General features: G+C 34.4%; 1 protein-coding gene across 2 annotated transcripts in view; it reads right to left on the bottom strand.

The window, feature by feature from the left end:
* Positions 1-21,310, bottom strand: part of LOC124355514 (high affinity cAMP-specific and IBMX-insensitive 3',5'-cyclic phosphodiesterase 8) — a 586,103-nt gene that overhangs the window by 8,850 nt on the left and 555,943 nt on the right. Inside the window, exons 1-8 of one of the 2 annotated variants that reach the window (XM_046806677.1) lie at positions 19,117-19,269; positions 17,289-17,503; positions 15,366-15,484; positions 14,785-14,921; positions 14,542-14,649; positions 14,254-14,447; positions 13,378-13,656; positions 11,613-11,740 (exon numbers count right to left, since the gene is read on the bottom strand). In XM_046806677.1, coding sequence (XP_046662633.1) covers positions 11,613-11,740; positions 13,378-13,656; positions 14,254-14,447; positions 14,542-14,649; positions 14,785-14,921; positions 15,366-15,484; positions 17,289-17,503; positions 19,117-19,134 — 1,198 coding nt within the window. In that variant the 5' untranslated portion in view covers positions 19,135-19,269. Of the gene's footprint in view, positions 1-11,612; positions 11,741-13,377; positions 13,657-14,253; positions 14,448-14,541; positions 14,650-14,784; positions 14,922-15,365; positions 15,485-17,288; positions 17,504-19,116; positions 19,270-21,310 lie in introns of those variants that run through there. The other variant, XM_046806676.1, reaches the window with a different exon arrangement.

Genomic DNA, 21,310 nt, shown 5'->3' with positions numbered 1-21,310 from the left:
GGCAAATGTCCGGAAAAATCCTGTTTCCTTCATGACCTTAAGAGCTAAAATTCCCACCATAGCAGGTTTTCGAAATGCCCTGAACAGGTGTCTCCTCCTAATCTGGATAATCACTTAGCAGTCCAAAATGATGCATATAGCAGTCTCCTTGTACTATTTTCTCCTGAATGTTCCCTGGACTCCCGTATAGTGACGTATATCTTATTCAGATATACCCATCAACAGTACAGAACTCTATAGAAAAACAAGACAGCTACAGTACATTAAACTGTAAGAGTAAGAAGGCAAAAGTCCTTTCACAAATCTACTCCAGTCAGCTCCAAAAACTTCCAGATCATTGACAGTAGGTATTTTCTCTGAAAAAGTGTAAAATTCCCATCTCTATTCAAAATAAAGGGGGATTCATAGTGTAACATGAAATAACAAATTTTTATTTGAGGAATCGGGTGAATTATATTCAGGAGTTATTCCTAAAGGGCCATTTTATAATTTAAAAATATAAGCTCGTGAAAAAGCTTTTATTGACAGTACACCTTTCCACATAATCTTCATTCAATCCCAAATACTTATCTTAGTGCTGCACCAGATTCTTTAAACTTCCACCATAGAGGTTCACCACCTAGGGATTGAATCTATTGACAACACCTCATGAATTTCAAACCAAGCTATATTTGCAAAAAGAAAAGAGTATTATACAGTGAGTAGATACTCTATTTTTAAAATCTTCTCAGCATTGTATTTGAGAAACAAATAAATACTGCTCCAGGTCTGCCAACCGGGATTAGTTTTATTTGAGTCAAACCCTCTTGTATCTGATCTGGCAGGCTCTCAGTTGAACAATTATGTAGTACTTGTAATGTATGCGGGTCGACACTGTACTCTCTATGGGTCGGGAAGAATAATTAAACTACACATTTAGAGTAACATTGCTCTAGGACCGCTCGTAAGGAACGGACGGGACGCGGAGGTTACATGACGGTGTCTGGTGGTGGACTCCGGGTGGACTGCTGGCTGGCCAGCTTGGACCGTTGGTTGTAGGGTAGTGGCGTGATGTGACGTCACAGGAGAGCAGCCTATGAGCATTCTTTTATTCTTTTAGACCACATCGTATGTTACATCGCCTGACAATACATACTGCCAACATCACTGGTGCAGACATTAAATATCACTATGGATACCTACCAACTTAGTACTTCTCACACTAAATACACTACAATCCTCCCCCCTTAAATACATAAGTCCCCTACAATTTTAGAAATTTATCAATTACAATTTGTTTTACAATTCTCCAATTTTAAATCAATTACAATGAATAAGAAAAATTGACATTATACTCTTTTATTTTTGTAAGTATAGATTATAGAGAACAAAATACAAACTCAATATAATCATTTAACACAAATCACAAACACTTCAATCAAAACCAATAAATCAGAATTATAGCAATTAATAACACATTGAATGAACACAATTAACAAATCGATAATAATAATGCTTAAAACAATATTAATTATATACAAGTCACAATTGGGTTGTATTTACAAGTCCATTTTGACTAAAGGTTTACGATCCCTTAGTGGGTATCGTCTAACAGGTGTCATTTGTTTGGGTGAAACGCTGGAACAGTGTTATTGTTTACATTTGTACGTGGGCTGGGGCTTTGCCCCTGAGCGTTTCTGTTATTGTTATGGTTTTGCGGAGAGGGGGGCAAGGTCGTTGCTAAAAAGTACTGGCGACCTTGCGCTCGCTCTGTCCCGCGACTGTAATATCGATCGTTTCCTGCGTGTGCTCTGTTGCCACGCTTGCGTCTGGAGTCTAGGCATTGTTGTCAACTCAGACATTTCCGGACTACACTGTTAAACCTACCAACTGGTCGATATGTGTCGTTTCCACCTCATGCCCGTATTCAGTTCAACTAAATACGTGACTGGTCCTAATCGTGGAAACTACCACACCTGGTATCCACTTATTTCTACCTCTGTAATCTCTGGCTATGATTGGTTGTCCAATAGCCAACTGTCTAGTTTTACTACCCCTATAGTACAATCGTTGTTTTTTTCTTGATTATCTGACATTATTGCTTTAACATTTGGGCGAATTAAATCTAACCTAGACTTTAGCGATCTGCCCAACATTAATTGAGCTGGCGATAGATTGGTAGTAGAATGCACTGTATTTCTATAAGGTGAACAGGAAGTTACTCAAAGCCAACTCTAAATCCTTGGAATTATGAAGAGCTGTTTTCAATTTATTTTTAATAGTTCTGACTGACCGTTCTGCCAAAAACCATTGGTTTCTGGGTGGTATGGTGGTGAAAACGTGTGTTTGATACCATTTGACATCAAAAAATTCTTTAAACTCTTGACTGGGTAAAAGGTGGTCCGTTGTCGGACACTATGTGGTCTACAATACCATACCTACTAAATAATTCCTTAATTTCACAATCGTGTGAACAGCTGCCGTTGAAGCAACGGGCAACACCTCTGGCCACTTAGAGTACGCATCTTTTACCACCAAAAATAACTTGGACTGAAAAGGTCCAAAAAAATCAATATGAATTCGAGACCAAACTCGTCCCGGAACATTCCAATGATGCAGGAAAGCCTTGGGCGGTTTTGCTCGTTTCCTCCAAACAGGCTGCACAGCTGTTAGCTAGTTGTTCTATGTCCCGGTCGATATTAGGCCACCATACATATGCACGGGCTAATGCCTTCATGCGAACAATACCTATGTGTGAAGTATGCAATTCGTTCAGAATGTTTATTCTGAACCTTTTAGGTATTACCACCCTGTACCCCCACATTAGGATTCCTTGCTCCAAGGTTAATTCCGACTGTCTAATTTCAAATGGCTTTAGATCTGGTTCAGTTACAATAGGCCAACCTAATTCTACATAGGATATTACCTTTTTGATTTCACTATCTACCATTGATTCTCTTTTTATGTCTACATAGCTTAATGGTATGTCATTTTCAGCTAAACACTGCAAATAGGTACCTATGACATTAATATTAAGGTCATCATCCGAGATTTCATCTTTAATCTCACTATTTACAGGTAATCTAGATAATTCCATATGCAGTAGCTAGTTGCACGGCTTTTTCATAAGTGAGGTTCTCCTCCCCGAGAAGTCTTTTCTGTATCTGTTGGTCTCGCAGACCCGCGACTAATCTGTCCCTTAAGTAGTCTGGCAATTTATCACCAAATTCACAATACTTAGATAACTGTTTTAAATGCACAATATAATCGCTAACCGTTTCATGATCCAATTGATTCCGCCTTACTAAATTTAAATCTTTCCGTGATAAAAGAAGGCTTGGGATGCAGATGATTCGCTATAGTGTCCACAATTTCCTTGTACGACTTGTCAGACGGTTTGTCTGGTGTAATTAAGTCTTTCAGTAACGTATAGGTCCTTACAACCATAACTGTCAACAAAGTGCTTAGTTTTCTTTGAATTATCGATATCATTACAATCAATAAAAAACTCAAATCTCTCTATATAAGACTGCCACGATTCTTCCGCACTATCAAAATAACCCATAGACCCGATAGTTGCCATTTTGTTTTCTTGTACACTCCGTAATAACTGTTTAAAATGTCCCCGGTAAAAATAATCGTCTAACGGCATTAATTGCAACGATTAAAATCAACTTGTGCGCTGCTTACACCCAAGAATAGTTTATATCGATCGGCGTACCTTACTACTCCCGACCGTTTGGAATGTCCGGAATGTCCTTGCACATTCGCGGTTATTTGCACGTGTTCATTACGCTTGTTGCCCTTCCGCACTAAATCACTGTAATTCACTGTTGCAGTTGTTTTCCTCGTCGCCACTGTAATGTATGCGGGTCGACACTGTACTCTCTATGGGTCGGGAAGAATAATTAAACTACACATTTAGAGTAACATTGCTCTAGGACCGCTCGTAAGGAACGGACGGGACGCGGAGGTTACATGACGGTGTCTGGTGGTGGACTCCGGGTGGACTGCTGGCTGGCCAGCTTGGGACCGTTGGTTGTAGGGTAGTGGCGTGATGTGACGTCACAGGAGAGCAGCTATGAGCATTCTTTATTCTTTTAGACCACATCGTATGTTACATCGCCTGACAATACATACTGCCAACATCACTGGTGCAGACATTAAATATCACTATGGATACCTACCAACTTAGTACTTCTCACACTAAATACACTACAGTACTGGTGTTGGAACACTGTTTCAGTAAATTTGTGGGTAAACATGTACCCATAACCTGATACTTGATTTATGGGTAAATTTGTACATTTTCCTTGATATCAGTTCGTTGGCTTCTTGTCATAGTCTATCGCTTGTCTGTCAGTGTTAATGCTACAAGATACTAAGTTGTCTTATCTGTTCTGTGTTGTTAGAGTTAGTTTAGTCAGTTTTTATGCTACTAAAAACAGTTTTATAGTGTGGTTAGTTTTTTAAAATAATTAGTTCTTGATAAACTTAGTTAAAATAAAAACAGTTATCAACCTTTTTTTTTCTTTGTCTCTAATGTCAGTGTCTGTCACTGCTAATGCAGAATTGAAAGTTACATTAGTGTTTGTTCAATAACTAATTATGTTACATAATTAACATGGTTTTATTACGTGTATGTTCAAAAACATGTTCTTGCATGAACAAAAACCACTTCAGTTAATATTCTAACATATGGTGATTAATAATTTTTTCTAACTTGGATCTGGCTGTTGACATTCCTGTAGTGCCAAGCACATCATCATTCAAATCTACGTAGAATGTTTACTATTCAAGTAAGGTACATACTACTAATTGTATATTTTCTTTTTCAGAACATTAAAAAGAACATATATTTACAGTTTTATCTATTCTGGTGTTTTAATTTAGAATTTTGTCGACATTTCAAATGAAATAAAAGAAAAGTAAAGTAATAAAATTCCAAAAATTCCAAAGTAAAGTTTTATAAAAAAGGGAAAAACATTTTTATGTTTATTATTCAAAAAGTCCCCTAAAAGAGTTTTCATGCAAAACATAAAAGAAATTCCACTTTCCACATACTCTTTTTTTCTAGACAAATAATAAAATTTTGTGTTTTTACAAAAAACCACATATTTACATTCAAACATGTGTAGACATTTTCAATACGATTGTTATATTTCAAAACTTTCACTATTATATAACACTTGATGGCAAATTTCATGACACCTGATGGCAAATTTCACAACACTTGATGGAAAAGTTCACAATTGAAAACTTTGATGTTTCTTGATGCAATCACAACTCTATATTAAAATGTTTTTAAATATTAGTCGTTTCACATTATAGAAATGGTGTTATCTGCGTTTGCAATGGATATCTTTCTTCAGACCAAAATGTAATAAATAGATATTTGAAACTGATGCTTTTGCCCGGGAAGAAATTCTGAACACAGGGATGTAGCCAACATTTTTTCTGAATGGAATTTCCCAATTCAAAAGTAGAAGACAAAAATCTTGTTATTGTGCATTCTGTCAAAGTGGGGGAGCAGATAACGGCAAACCAACGTTTTGTATTGCAATTTTATATTTTGGTGCATACCAAAATCAATTCAATTCAATCAACAAATTCAATTCAAGATGGCTGTTGTGTTGTAGTGGCTTTCGTAGTGCTGTTGAATTGATACCGTGTTTAATCTTCTGTCTACTTACAATAATAATAATTTGAACAACTTTGGTCCGTGAGTTGTTGTATGTGATAGATGTTAATTGTAAACTAATCACTCACTGGAAGAACTCGCACATTAATACTGCCCTAGTCCTACGAAAACCAGGATTGTTTGCTGTCTGCTTCTTGTAACAGTAACAGCAGTCCGTTCCTTCATTCCGCAATCCACATCACATCTCTGTCAAGTCACTAACAGCATCTAAAGAGAGCACCAGAAACACGCCGGCTGAAATCCACAGCCTTCTAGATATGGTATACAACACTATAAAATTCTTTGCTGTTGGACTGATTATCTTATACATTTATTTGTGGTGGATTGTACAGCTGCGGATTTGGGGAACTGAATAATGATGGCTTCTACGATACCTGCTTGTGTTACATGTATGAAAAAAGTACTTGATCAGGAGAAGGCCATTGGTTGCGATGGGCCTTGTGACCGATGGTTTCATATTGATTGTATTAAAATGTCAGCGGCGGAATATGCAAAGTTTGCAGGCAATAAGAAATTGTCATGGAACTGCAATCGGGTTGATTGTTTAAAAGATGTCGGAAACCCCATTAATCATTTGAATTGTTCAGATTTCTGACCTTGCTGGGAAAATGGGATCATCTTATTTCGAAGGTTGATTGCTTGAAATCTGAGAATATAGCCCCCATAAAGGAGGACATTAAAAGCTTTAAAAACTCTAAGATTTGCTCTTTGGGAACCTCGACTTCTGAATACGGAATCAAAAATAACCACTCCTTGAACAGGACTTTAAAAGTTTGAAAGATACTGTTTGTTGGCTCTGATACAGAAGCTATTATTGGCGAACTAAATGATAGGTCACAGCGTGCCGCAAATGTCATAATTTATAATCTAAAGGAGTCTACTAGTTCTACCGTAAAAAATAGGCAAGACCACGACCTCAACCACGTGTCTAACTTAAACACTGCTCTGAAAATAAATTTGCCCCTTGAACGTGTAAGGACTCTTAGACTGGGTAAGCTAATTCGTGGTGAGAATAGGCCTCTTAAAGTGATATTCCAGTCGTCAAATGATTGCCAGAATATTCACTTCATTCTAAATTTTCGCAGGAGTTGGTTTTCACAGCAAATGGTGATTATGCAAGTGTCTCGATTGGTAGAGATCGCACTCCTAAAGAACGTCAGTATTTGCAGGAAGTTAGAAAGGAACTTGAAGAACGTAAGAAGAAAGGTGAAACTTCCTTGACCATCAAATACACCCATGGAATCCCTGCTATCGTTAAAGCATATCAAAAAACGAATAAAACTTTAGACCAGACCGATCTGCATCAAATGTCAAACTTAGAAATAAGTTAAATATTTTGAAGCTCGCCGTTGCTGAAAGTAATTATTGATATTATTATCCTCGTAGAGACAAACCTTGTACCCGATATAGATGATGCTGAACTTGGCCTTACACATTATCAGATATATCGTTGCGATCGTTCAGATGAAACCTCAAACAAGATGAGCGGTGGCGGTGTTATTGTGGGTATTCATGACAGATTGGTCTCCAAGAGATAGTGCATCGTGCTTGCCCTGTTGAGTGTGTTTTTGCATCGGTTAGAATTACTGGTTTTTTCTATGTTTCTAAGTGCTTGTTTATCTTCCACCCAGCATGCCAGCCAGCCAGTAATGTGGACTTCTGTGTTTGCCTGTGAGGAGGCATTACTTTCTGCAGGCACAAAGGGGCCTATTCTTATAGTTGGAGATTTCAATTTGCCTAACAGGGACTGGACATGTTCCATGGATGCTGAGCGGGATTCTTCCTTTCGGTCTGTATTGGGTTTTGTATAACCTCTTTCACTTGCAACAGTTTAATGGGGTTAAGAATGACCGGGAAGTTGTGCTGGATCTTGTATTCTCCTCATTGAAGAATGTATCGTTGAGCTGGCTTGGATCCGTTGATGCCTGTCGAGTCCCATCATCCTCCTTTGGACATTGAAGTTTGTGTGCAATGGCAATATGAAAACAAGAAATACAGTTAATAAGTATGATTTCAAAAGATGCAACATGGAGCGGTCTTTCAAGACTTGCAGCTCTGGCAGTACCCTATTTTGGATGATTGTGAAGATATTGAGTATTCCTTTACACACTTTTGTACTAGCCTGAGTTCCCTAATTAAATCTCAGACTCCAATGAAAGGTTTAGGGAAATCTTCCTTTCCCTGTTGGTTCTCCCGCGGAATTGAGGATACTGGTTCTGTTTGAAGAGGAAGCTTCATAGTCAGTATAAGGCTACTTCTGATATGAATATTTACACGGAATTTAGTCGCGTGAGAGGGCAGTGTAAGGAACTTTTCGTCACTCTGCTATCAGCTGTATATTGAGCGGGTGGAAGAGGACTATGGAGACCAAGTGTTTAAGGCTTTCTGGGCTCACATAAATCATAATAAGGACTCTGGCTAGGTTTAATGCTTGGATGTGTTTTTCAATGGTAAACTGCTGAAGGATCTCAGGACATCTGTGAACTCTTTGCCGATCACTTTTTCTTCAGTGTTCAGGCCATCCACTAGGAGGAACCTTCCTATGGGGACTGCTTGACTATCGGTTCTTTCACTGAGTTCTCTGCCCTCTTGTGACGAAGTTGAAAAGATCCTCTCTTCTCTAGATGTTAATAAGGGGCCAGGGCCTGATGACATACCACCCTCGATATTGAAGTACTGCAGTTGCATTCTTGCTCCCCACTTGACTTTATACTTCAACCGATTTTTGTACTTGGGTATCTTTCCTCAATGTCTGAAGACAAGCTTTATTACACCCATTTTCAAGAGTGGAGCTGTCTCCGATATAAAAAATTTTCAGGCCAATTTCTATACAATCAACATTGGCTAAGGTCTTTGAATCTCTGGTTCTTGCTAGACTATCTTTTTTCTTTAAGAGTCACATATCTAGGGCCCAGCATGGCTTCTGTAGTGGTAGATCAGCTTTAACAAATCTGGTAATTTATCAGGATGATATTATATCAGCCTTTGCAAGAGGTCATCAAGTTGACAGTGTAATATATCGACTTCGCTAAGGCTTTTGACAGGATGAGCCATGTACATCTCTTGGCTAAGCTTAGCAATATGGGTGTCGCTGGACCCATGCTGCGGTGGTTTGAAAGCTATGTTAGTGGTCGTCACCAGAAGGTTAGATATAATGGGGGCAACGCTCTCGTGCCTTCCCTGTGCTTTCTGGAGTCCCTCAGGGTTCTCTGTTGGGCCCTGTTATTGTTTAACCATATTTATAAACGATTTGACTTATGTTATCAAACACTCAAAAATATTACTTTTTGCAGATGATGCTAAAATATATAATGAAGTAGCCTCAGAACTTGATTGCAGATTGCTCCAGGATGATTTGAATAACGTACTATCGTGGTGTTCTGAGAATGAAATGGAATTGAATGTATCTAAAATGTGCAGTACTAATCCTTCTCTCGAAGAAACTGACACTCTGATCTTCAATTTTTCTCTTGGAGAAGAGCCACTTACAAGATCTTCTGTGGTCAAGGACCTTGGAGTTACAATGACATCTACATTGAGTCCCGACATTCATTTAGACTGTATTAGTAGGAAGGCAAGTTCGGCCCTTGGATTTATTATCAGAGTGTCCAAGGATGGTTTTTTCTCCTGGAGCTTTAAGGACACTTTATATTCATCTAGTTCGCCCCATCCTGGACTACTGTTCTCCTGTCTGGTCACCATATCGAACTAGGCCACATTAATCTTCTTGAGGGTGTTCAGAGAAAATTTCTTCGGGTCATTGGTGTACAACTTGGATTTCGTTATGCGGATGTTCCTTTGGATGACCTAAGACACCATCTTGGACTTCAATCCTTGGATTTCAGACGTAAAGTCCTTGATCTAATGCTCCTAAAGGGGATCATCTCAGCCCACTGTGGACTCAACTGATCTGCTTGGGAGAATCGACATTTCGTGCCCACCAGTCTCTTAGAACCAGACAACTTTTTGAAAGAAGAAGATTCTGTCCAACCCAATATTCTTTCTTCAGTACCATACCACGTCTCCACCGTCTGGGGAACAGCCTTCCTGTTGACTTTGATTTTTTCGCTATGTCTGATGATGCTTTTTAGGAGAAAACTCAGGAAACTCAGTGCTTTGTGAGCTGGCATGTCCTGCTGCAGTAACTTATGCATGTTGTATTTATTTATGTAGTAATTGTTGGTTTGTTGAATTTTTTTTGTACATATTTTCGCTTACCCTAAATTTTGTATATCTTGTAATTATTCATCTGATAGCATGTATCTGTTTACTTTTCTGTCCTCACAATAAATGAATTAAGTTTTTTTGTTGAAGCTGATATGCATTTGGTGTATGTTGTAGCTTTTGTGTGTTAATTATTCGTTGTAATTACATACTTTTACCTCTTGTTTATGATCATTGTCAATATTTGTTACAAGCCATGTATATTTATCTATTGCTATGGCTTTTTGCTAAAGTCATTATTATAAATTATATTGGTTCATTTTTTGCTATTTATGTGTAAGATTATATATATATATAAAGTCCAGTTGCATGTTTTGGCTTGACCCATAGCTTGTAAGTAGTAGTTTGGTTTGAGTGATGTTGCATGTTTGGCTTGACCCTTTGTAAACTGAGTTTTGGATTTAGCCGTCTTTGTAGAATTGTATTTGTAATATTGTTTGTATATTGATCCTTGACCGTTGGAAGTTGAAACAGAATATGTTAAGTTCTCATACATATATATATTTATCTTTTGAATTTGTTATAATATTGATTCATACTTTGCATGTTATGTTACAGGTTACCGAATTTAATATCATAAATTATTCTTTTATACTGAATATATTGTTGTTCATCTTGATGTTGGCTGCAAGTAAAATTACTGTATATTGTAAAATGGTGTTAACCGTATATGAATAAATAAATAAATAAATACCTATTACTCATTATTATTCAATAAATAATACATCAAATTTAAGTGTGAAACATTCTGATTATTCTGATATGCAATTTGTCCTAATATCTGATTTCGATAGCAATAGTTTGAATAAAAAAAATGACTGCAAAAACGAATAGTGACTAGTCGCTTAATATTGGGGAAACATTTTAAATTCTATTACTATCACTTAATTCTGTTATACTTAACTTTGTATTCACTAGTCATTTGACAGCTCCAGGGTTAAAAAGACCCGAAAAGGATTGATATTAAACATGGCAGGAAGAGGACTGTTGGTAAACAAACAATGATTTTTTAAAGTGAAAGTAGTTGGGTTTCCCAGCTGGTGGGGAAATTTATAATTACCGTTCTTTATCTATACAGTTTACAATATAAATGAGACATAAACACATTAAAACATCATTATAAATTTACCATGTAATTATCAGCTATTATATCAGATCAGATGTGTAACATTAATTATTCATTATGACTTGACTTCTAGAGTCTTAAGAAAAAATAAATAAACATAAAGTGTGTTTTACTGATAAAAACTATTATTTAGTGTTTGAACATTTGTTCTGTCAATGTTGTACTTGCTCTTTACAGATAATATGGAAATAATACTAAACCTGATACTAACAATGTTTTGAAACTTCAATAAGCCATCATTTTGGTTCAAGTCAGCTTTTTCAAGTAGGATTATTTGTGGTATTGTATTCTAATAATAAATATCTTTAGTTTGACATGGTACTCGACCTATAAAAACTTTTCCTCTTGACTCCTTGCCGGCCCCCTGGGAGTGTAGCAGTCCACTGAATACATACTAAAATAATATTTTATGTACACTAGTAATATGTAAAGTTTTTTAGCTCTAGTTGTAATGATTAAAATAATATTAAGCCGTCCCATGACTTAATTGACACCCTGTTGGTTGAAAACTAAAGTGAGACTTTGTATACCTACTTAATTTTCCTAATTAAAATAATAAAGTAAATAAAACTACTGAAATACCTTTGAATATGTTAACTCGGTCATCCCTCAATGTCAATTTGAATGTGAGAGCTGCATGGTGGGATTCTAGTACACTGACATCATTGTAAAGGATTGCCAACTCATTGCTGGAATTGGCAAGGAATGCACTGAAACACACAATTCAACATATGAAGACCTTTTTACAAACCGATAATACCATCTATAGTAAAATAAATGTGCACAACTCGCTGACATTAATAATAATAACAGGCATTTTCTAGCAATGCCTGTTTAACTTATTACAAGTGCGAAATGTGAAATTGGAGGAGAAATGGATTTATAGTATAAATGTGTACTGTATGTATGAAATATTAAAATATTAACAGTTTTCCACAGCTTCACACACAATTTTCAAAATTGGAGGCAATAAGCTTTCGTAGTGAAATCATTTATGATGTAGTATCAGAAATCAGATACATACATCAAAACCCGTACTACGTACGTACATCGTTCTATGTACTATTTCAGTGAACATCAAGTACAGTAGTGTCAACATTTCATATAAAATCAGATTAAAAAGTCAATGAAAACATATGGCTATTTGTTCCTTTAAAGTTCTTTAGCACAGGTCAAAAACTCTTGTAGGCTGTTAGCAGAACAGTGTCATCAGCAAAAATGATTGTCCGACTATAAGGTTCCAAGAACATTGAAAACTTACGAGTGAAAAGAATAAACAAGACAAGTCCAACAATGATCCTTGGGAACTCCTCTTGTTACTTCTCGTCAAGTAGACCTTGTGCTTATTGTTGTTCCATCAACTATCTGTCTTCATTCACTAAGATACACTTGAAACCACTGAAGTGCAACACATTTAATCCCCAAGTTGTCAAGCTTTGTTAAAATTAAACTTTGGTCAAGACAGTCAAATGCTTTGCTTAGGTCTAAGAATGTGCTACTGAATGTGATACTGAGTTCAATGTTGTCAATAATATTCTCTACAATTTCTGTGAGAGCAGTTACTGTTGATTATCCTGGTAGAAAGCCATGCCTTCCTGCAGGTGAAATATTGTTGTTTAGCTGTAGATGATAAAATAGTCATATTAGTACAACTTTCTCAATTAATTTAAAAGCCACTGGTAGTAGAGAAATTGGTCTGAAATTTTTTATATACATATTTTGGAAGTTCCTTCATCAGGAAAGATTCCTTGTGAAAACGATTTATTAACAATATCTGTTAGGGCATGAATTCATGGGCACAGAATTTCGAAAGGTGTGATGTAATGTCATAATTTCAGTTGAAGATGAGGATTTCATTTTGTTAATCATGCTGATAACCTCTTTGTTGGAGGTCTACAATATTTTAAAATATAAATAGGCATATCAGGTACATACTATTTCAGTGATATTTTGGAACAGTCCAAGTAAAAAAAGTTTAAAAATTATCAGCTACAATTTTTGTTTTTGTTTCTAGGTGTATTAGCTTACGAGAAGAAAATAGGGATTTATCACAAAATATCACTAGCAAGAATAATACTCATTTGGACACCTTTCTAAAGGACGGATGTAACCAACTTTAGTCTCAAGTAAGACACTTTGAACCATACAAATATATTTGATTTCATTTTATATCCCAATTGTCTTCAGAAGGGGACAAACATCCTCCTTTTTATTGTGACCTAATAAAAATTTTCATGCTAACTTATTTATAGGTTATTTTAATGAAAGTAATCAATTACCATATTTTAAGAGCATACATTTAGCGTTATAAGTATACCAATTAGTTATGAAGTGTGTTGAAACAAACCTTGATTTCCCAGGATGGTCGATATCATGGCAGGCAGCAGCAATGAGACAGCAAGCCTCATCTAACTCGTCCAAGAGCCGCTTGATCCTCTCACGCTCGAGGAAGCAAGCGGTGGATTGCAGCACGTCTGCCGCATGAGTGGAATTGTGGTATGTGTTGGTAACATGGTAGTGTCGCTCGATTACCGTCAACCAGTTGTACAGTGTCTTCTCGTCACACCCTAGAGTCTTGTGAACGTCAAAGTGCAGCAACAGGTTCATCCCCAGGAATACTAGAGGCCTAAACAGCGTTTTATTTTAATTTGAGAAGAGTATAGACTGGAAACAAAAGTCACAACTTAAATATTCTGGATAGTAGCAAATGAAGCTATATAAAGTATTAAAGTCAAAAGAACGTAGATTGTATGTTCCTCTGAAATGAAAAAAAAATTATTTTTTAATTTTAATGAAGTATTTTTAAGACCAAGTAACCTTCAGCTAACATTGATTACTGCTAGCAAATTAGTTAGGACAACAGGTTTACAGACATTTTTAGTTTTATATATACTATAAAAATCACAAAAAAATCTTTAAATGAAAAACATAAATATATGGAAGGTATGAAGAAAGGTAATGTTCTGACAATCAAGTGTAACAAAGATTTTTGGATGTTAAAAATTTCATCTGAAACCAAAATAGGACATTTACATCATTCATGTTTAAGTTAAATATATTTATTAACTTTTCTTTATTTTTGAACTTTTTTTTCAAAACTTAATGAGATGTTATGTTATTTTTTCAACACAAAACCAATGTCAAAACTTAATGTCATTGAAAATATTAATTTTTATATTATTATTATAAGGGTACAAGTGTATTGGATTTCTTTCAGTCATACCTTTTTCCCGTTAAATCCTCTAATCTGAAAATGTTGAAGTCCCAGAGTAATGATGAATCCAGGAGCTCTTTGATCTGAGGAGAGGCATTCATGGCAAAGACCGCCTTGGCTCCAGGGGGAAGTGCCTGTGCTGCCTTTACAGCCGCAGAATCGTTAGAGCTCCGTCTTGTGGTTGACACAGGCACTGGACCTTGCTGGAATACACAGTCAAATCAGTCTTGTTATTTTTAAAATCACTGGAATCATCCTTTACCAATTGAATTTGATAAGCTGAAAGAGATAACTTACTGTAATGAGAGCCCCAATGAGATCCGAAGTTACGGGGTCCTCACACCTGAGATTGTCCGCTTTCAGATGTGAGGAGTAGAGTTCTGTTGTTCTAAGGATGTCCACAACCTAGAAAAAGGATTCGATCAGATCACAAACTACATTAGGTACTTTTAAACAAAGCCTTTCTTATTGGAAAGTTATTTTAGGAAATGTCAGTTACATGTATTTCTTTAATTGTTTATGATACAAAACAAACATCACCTTGTCTAGGATCTGGACGACTTGACCTGTGGAGTTTTCTTGTGCTGCACAGATAAGAGATATGACTCGAGTGATCGGAGCCTCCAATGGCAAGTTGTGTAGCTTTGCCAAACTTTGCCGCCTTGCCGATTGAGCACCTGTATAATCGGAAATTTACTAATTTAAAAAGTGTTTGATTTTGTTTTCTTAGAAAACTTGTAAGTATCATATAAAAACTGTATACATTATATATTGTGAAAAACTAATATTAGAGTTTAATTTGAAGTCAGTTATTTGTAATGAGGTTTTCCCTTTATTACTAAAAGATTGTTCAAAATTTAACATTTTTAAACATTTTTTTATTAACAGTATTAAATAACAAATAGTGTTAATATGAGTAGGCTATACGTAAAATACCATATCAAAACATAAAACTAAGTGCCTTTCTATGTATGGGTGGTATGGATATAATATGGAATAAAAATGGGCAAGAGGTAATTTTAAATTAAAACAAAGTATAAAAAAAAGATAAATAACAGCTGAGTAGATTTTACAATTGAAACAGCTCTTAAATCTAAATATTATCCAAAATTTGATCTTACCTTCACTGTTAATGGATTTGAGATCATAGGATCCTTTTCTAATGGAGGGTACACTTCCTCTTGGATATATGTGGTTTTCAAGAGGGTTGTCTTGGACGTAAACATAATGAGTGGGTTCTCTGAAAAACATCGGTTTGTAAGATTGAAACCAATTTTTTAATGACCTTGAGAAGAAGAAACTTACTTATTCACCAGCTCGGGGTCTTCTCGCTTTTATCATAATCCTCTATACACTGTCTCAAATTTATAAACAATTTCAAGGTTTTTATATGAATAGTTTAAATTATTTTTATTCTTTGAGGTGGAGCCTTATATATTAATATTATGTAAGAAAGATTCCAAGGGTAATGCCTATTAATATCTGTTGCCGTTCCTCTGAAGTATCAGATCTTTGTTTTCAAAGTTTAGCTACACATTGTACAGATCTTTAGAATACATTCTTTGGAATACAGCTGCAGTGTGTGTAGGTGGTCATGGACTATTTTTCCAATTCATATTTAACATTAATCCATTTATTCTCTTATATTAATTGGTTCAAAATGTCTTATCTTATCAAATTCTTCTTCCACAGTATAAGCTCTCAGCCACCTTATATATTTAGATCTATTGTTATTGACATAGCTCTTAAAGGTGTTATATTATTGCCCCCTTTAGCAGCTATATTGCCTTTACAGTGATTTGCAAAATCTAGAGCCAGTTTCAAAATTCATTTGAAAAAAAAAAAAAAACAATTATTTCTGAGACAATCATAGTAAAAATTGACAAGCAAGCACAATATATTTTAGGATCTAAAATCATACTAAAGTTTTTTTTATTTAGCTAAACAGCTGTTCTGCCTTGAGCACCATGGATGGTGCATGTTCATGCTTTTTGTAAACATCTGGCATATAGGGTAATACAGGTTTTTTAATTGCTTAAAAATTATTGAGTAGTCCAACAACAGCTATATATATGTATGTATGTACATTCTAAATAGGTATCTTAAACTCTGCAGAAAACACAGAAGACTGAAATATAAAGTTATTGTAAGTGACTTCTTCACCTTCTTAGGGGAAGTATTATGTGGATGCAGTATACAATTTAAAATATTAATATTGGTCTGGTTGTATGACATGACATATTTTATAGATCTAATGAAACTAGAGTAATGTTACAACAAATAAAAAACATCACCATGAACAAGTGAGATGCCATATGTTAAAAGAGATGTATTAATTATTTTCTGTTTAAGGGTAAAGAAGAGTCGATAAGTTACTGATTTTTTTGAGAAAACATTATGCCATAAATAATATTTTCTGGAGTTTACAATATCATACTATTCCAACAATTAACATAAAACAGTATTAATTTTCTCATTAAATTATTTGGCTATTCCAAACCATGGGCCTCATGCAAGGACGTAGCCAAGAGACCCCCCAATTTTTAAAATTTTCAATTACTTTTTTAGTAAACAATTATTATTATTTAAATAATTCAGTATTACTGACATGTACTGCCGAAAGATCGTTCTCAACATAGGAATGGATCAAGAACTTTTTAAGGAACAGAATGGAGCCTTACTCTCTGTCCACTAGGGGAAAACATCTGTTGTCTGGAACACCCCCCCCCCCCAAATATTTTCTTTTCTACGTTCTTGATCTCATGTAAAGGCTAAACTGGTATACAGTATTGATTTTTTCTACTCGTTTGAATGCAAAAGATGCTTTCTTAAGGTTAATTCTTTAAATTTCCAAAAGAACTAGAATTTTTTTGTTATGGTTTTGTAATTACTCAAAATCTTGTTTGCATACTGAATAAAATGTTATGAAAAAACAGAACAATACAAAACATACTTGGTTCTGAGATGTGTCGTTTCTTAGATGTTCTATTCAGCTGTTAAACCAATTCCAGTATGAACTATATAAAGTTGACACTAGTTCTTACCTGCCAACAGCCTGATACGGCATGGCGCGACACTGGAGGGTAATATTTTCACCGCTTTTACTTCTCCAGCTGATCTTTCCTTCCCAGTCAAACCCCCTCTCCAACTGTCGGGTCACCTGATCCATGTTCCCCAGCTGATGGAAGTATGGCAGACTGTGCGCCAACAGCTCTTCTACTTTGTAGCCAAACACCTGACACCACGTCCGATTCACATACTGTCACAGAAGTTTCACAGTTAATTCATGTCATATAATTTTCTTAGATTTCAATGTTTTCTTATAACTTAATAGAAATAAATACATGCTTTTTATCCACAGTACTATCTAAAATCATCACATGTGATGCTCCACAATATAGTTAGATACTTCTGTAAGGATACAGATTTTATCCCTTTTTATCCCATAATATGTTTATGGATATTTGTCTGAACCCCGAGACCTGCCACTGAGATATCTGATTCCCAACCATTTTATTTTAGTTTATTTAAAATGTTAAGAACATTAGCTAATAATTACATAATATTGAAAATATTTTATGGTTATTCATAATTTGACTTCTTTATTAGACGTATTAATCTAGATTGTTCTGATTAGATTGTGATTACACAGAAATAATTTTTTTTAAGAAACGGTAAGACATAGATTTTTTGCAGTATATATATATATACTAATATCTGCAAATAGGGTGGCACTTTGTGTGTAAGCATTTTAACATTTTCTACAAACGTTAACTTGATATTTTTGTTTTGCATTTTGGTTGTGACTGCACTACGGTATATACAAATAATTTCATAGCTTTTTATTATAAAGTTGTTAAAACATTGTAATCTGTCAGTGTTTCCTTCACCTTGCTCTTCAATCATGCTAATTGAAACTAAAACATTGTAATCTGTCAGTGTTTCCTTCACCTTGCTCTTCAATCATGCTAATTGAAACTAAAACATTGTAATCTGTCAGTGTTTCCTTCACCTTGCTCTTCAATCATGCTAATTGAAACTAAAACATTGTAATCTGTCAGTGTTTCCTTCACCTTGCTCTTCAATCATGCTAATTGAAACTAAAACATTGTAATCTGTCAGTGTTTCCTTCACCTTGCTCTTCAATCGTGTTAATTGAAACTAAAACATTGTTAGGATACTGATCAAGAAAATCTGGTAGTTACTATAACTTTTTAAACCTGCCAATTACAAGTACTGTAATGTGTATAATAAATAAATTATCATTTAAATTGTATTTAAAAGATGTCAGCATCATAAAAATAGGACGTTGAGATAAAAATGGTTAAGACGTAGAAATGGTCTGTAGAAAAATGGTCTGTAGAAACGTAGAGGCTATAGAATTGGTCTGAGATAAACACAGGGCCCAAATACATAGATAAAGTTGACATTCCACATTCTAATATGTGTTTAATTTTAACACTTAATAATGGTACACATAAGAAATTTATAACATCTTTCTAACAGTGGAAATTAAACTACCGGCCAACACATAAAACATTAAAAAACAAGTGAAGTTTACAGGATAATAATAGTGTTTTCATAGCATAGAATATTATTACACAACAAAATTTTGCTTGTTAGCAAATAAATGAACTTAAAGGGCTTATGAAAGTACAGGTAGGCTGCAATAACAAGAGTACATATATATCACTCATTACTAACTCCAAAGATTTTTACCTTAACTAAATGAACCACCTTTTGATTGTACTACAAAATCGTAAATGTACTAATTACAAACACTCTAAAATGGAACAATAATTTTTATTCAACAAGGCAACACAACAAAAGTAACGAAAAATAACAGTTCATAACATGTGTCAAATATCTTACCTTTTTATACTCACTCATTTATTTTGTGATTGCTTTATTTCTCTACTAGTGTTAAAAATATAAAGAAAGACAGAATACCACTAATAATGAATGGAACACCTTGAGATCTAGAAGTTAATACTCACTGAACCCTGTTTTCCACATGTTTATAGTAATTTCTAATCTTCACTAAATATAAAATGAAGATAAGACACTTCACAGCTTGATATATACGCATTTAGCGAAATTGTGTCTGAGAAACTTACAGTGAGTGTTTATGTTCAAGATTCAAGATTCAAGATTCAAGATCTTTATTGGTCTTTAAACACATTTCAATAGTGCAATGGACTTCGTCAAGTTACTAAAATATTCTAAACTAAAACACTAAACTAAAACTAAAAACAAACTACTCAGATTCTACCTACTCAATCCAGCCTACCAGCAAATATATAGATCTATACAATTAATAACAATAATAACCAAACAACCAACACAGATCTATATAAAATTAACAATAATAAATAACCTATTAACACATTTAACATGGATAAAATTTTAAAAGTCAACAATATTAAAACTAAATAAATAATAAATAAACTGAATAAATAAATACATTGAGAGACAAAATTTAAAAAATTATTCATTTTATGTATATACAGATAAGTTAATAAATTAAAATACATACTATATCATGAATAATAAAACAAATACAAACAAACAATTACGGTTTATAATTTAACAAATCAATGGGACACACAACGAATATTAATTTAAAAAGCATAAACATGTAATATCGCTGCTTAAGAAATCTGAGACTGAGTAATAAATATTATTCTTGAAACCAGTTCTCTAATACTCTCTTAAAATTGTTTTTAAAGGGTACAATCCATGCATTTTGTGGTAATTTGTTAAAACAGTTTAATTTTCATAAAAATATGGCTACCTCTAGTTTTTTCTAATCTTACTTGAGGAAGATCTAAAAAATACTTCCTCCTCGTATTATACCCATGTACTTGTTCCCTAATTGTAAAGCTGGGGAGGACTTCTTTTACACTTACTAAAACAACAGTAAATATAAAGATTTGGCAGTGTCATAATTTTATACTCTCTAAATAGAGGAACACAAGTTTCTCTGTCTGATACATTTTTTATTGACCTAATCGCTTTTTTTTTTTGCCATATGAATGCTCTTTGTGCACTAGTACTGTTTCCCCATAAAGTTACACCATATCTTAATTGCGATTGAAAAAGAGCATTATAAACTAATAACAATGTTTCAATAGATACATAATTTCTTAACTTTCTTAGAAGATAAACTATTCTAGATAGTTTTTTACAAAGGTAATCAATATGATAGGCCCAATCCAACTTAACTGTCCAAACAAATACCTAATAACTTAGCAGTTGAAGTACTCTCTTCTAATAATAGATTGTTTAAAGAAAAAACTATTTTTCTCTGTCTTATTACTATTTACAACAAGTGAGTTTGCTTCAAACCATTCTAATGCCATTTTTAATGTTTGATTTTCTTTGTCCATTAATTCATCTAAATGTTTTGTGCTGTTAATCAGAGTAGTATCGTCAGCATATAACAACTGACTTACATGTCACATTGAATGAGAAATCATTGACTGCCATTACAAATAAAAAAGGACCTAAAGATCGAGCCTTGAGGCACACCTCTGGTAATATTCTTAAAGCTAGATTTATCATTACGTTGTACAACCATCTGTTTTCTGTCATTCAGATATGACCTTAGTAAATTAAGCTCATTATTTCTAATTCCATAACTGTGAAACTTATCCACTAAAATTTTGTGATCTATACAATCAAATGGCTTTAGTTAAGTCAATTAACATAGCAGATGTTGTCATACGCTCTTCAAAAACTCATTAGAATATTATCAATTACAGTCTCTACTGCTTTGATTGTACTTCCCCTGGAATAAACCCAAATTGTTCTTGACAGTATACATTATTTTGGACAAAGTAAAAATGAAGTTGCTGTTTAATGTTTAATTCAAATATTTTACCAAGTATAGGTATTAAGGAGATTGGGCGGTAACTTGAGGGATTTGATTTGTCCCCTTTCTTGAATATTGGACACACTCTAGTTAGCTTTAATGCCTTTGGAAAAATCCCTTGCTCCAACATCTTATTAAATAACCATGTAAGAGGTGTTACTATTCCTTCAATAACATTTTTTATGGTTTTAT

This window comes from Homalodisca vitripennis, chromosome 2 (genome assembly GCF_021130785.1).
Source record: "Homalodisca vitripennis isolate AUS2020 chromosome 2, UT_GWSS_2.1, whole genome shotgun sequence".
Classification (NCBI taxonomy): domain Eukaryota; kingdom Metazoa; phylum Arthropoda; class Insecta; order Hemiptera; family Cicadellidae; genus Homalodisca; species Homalodisca vitripennis.
Note: the sequence above shows the minus strand (reverse complement) of the source record. Positions and strands in the feature narration are given on the sequence as shown.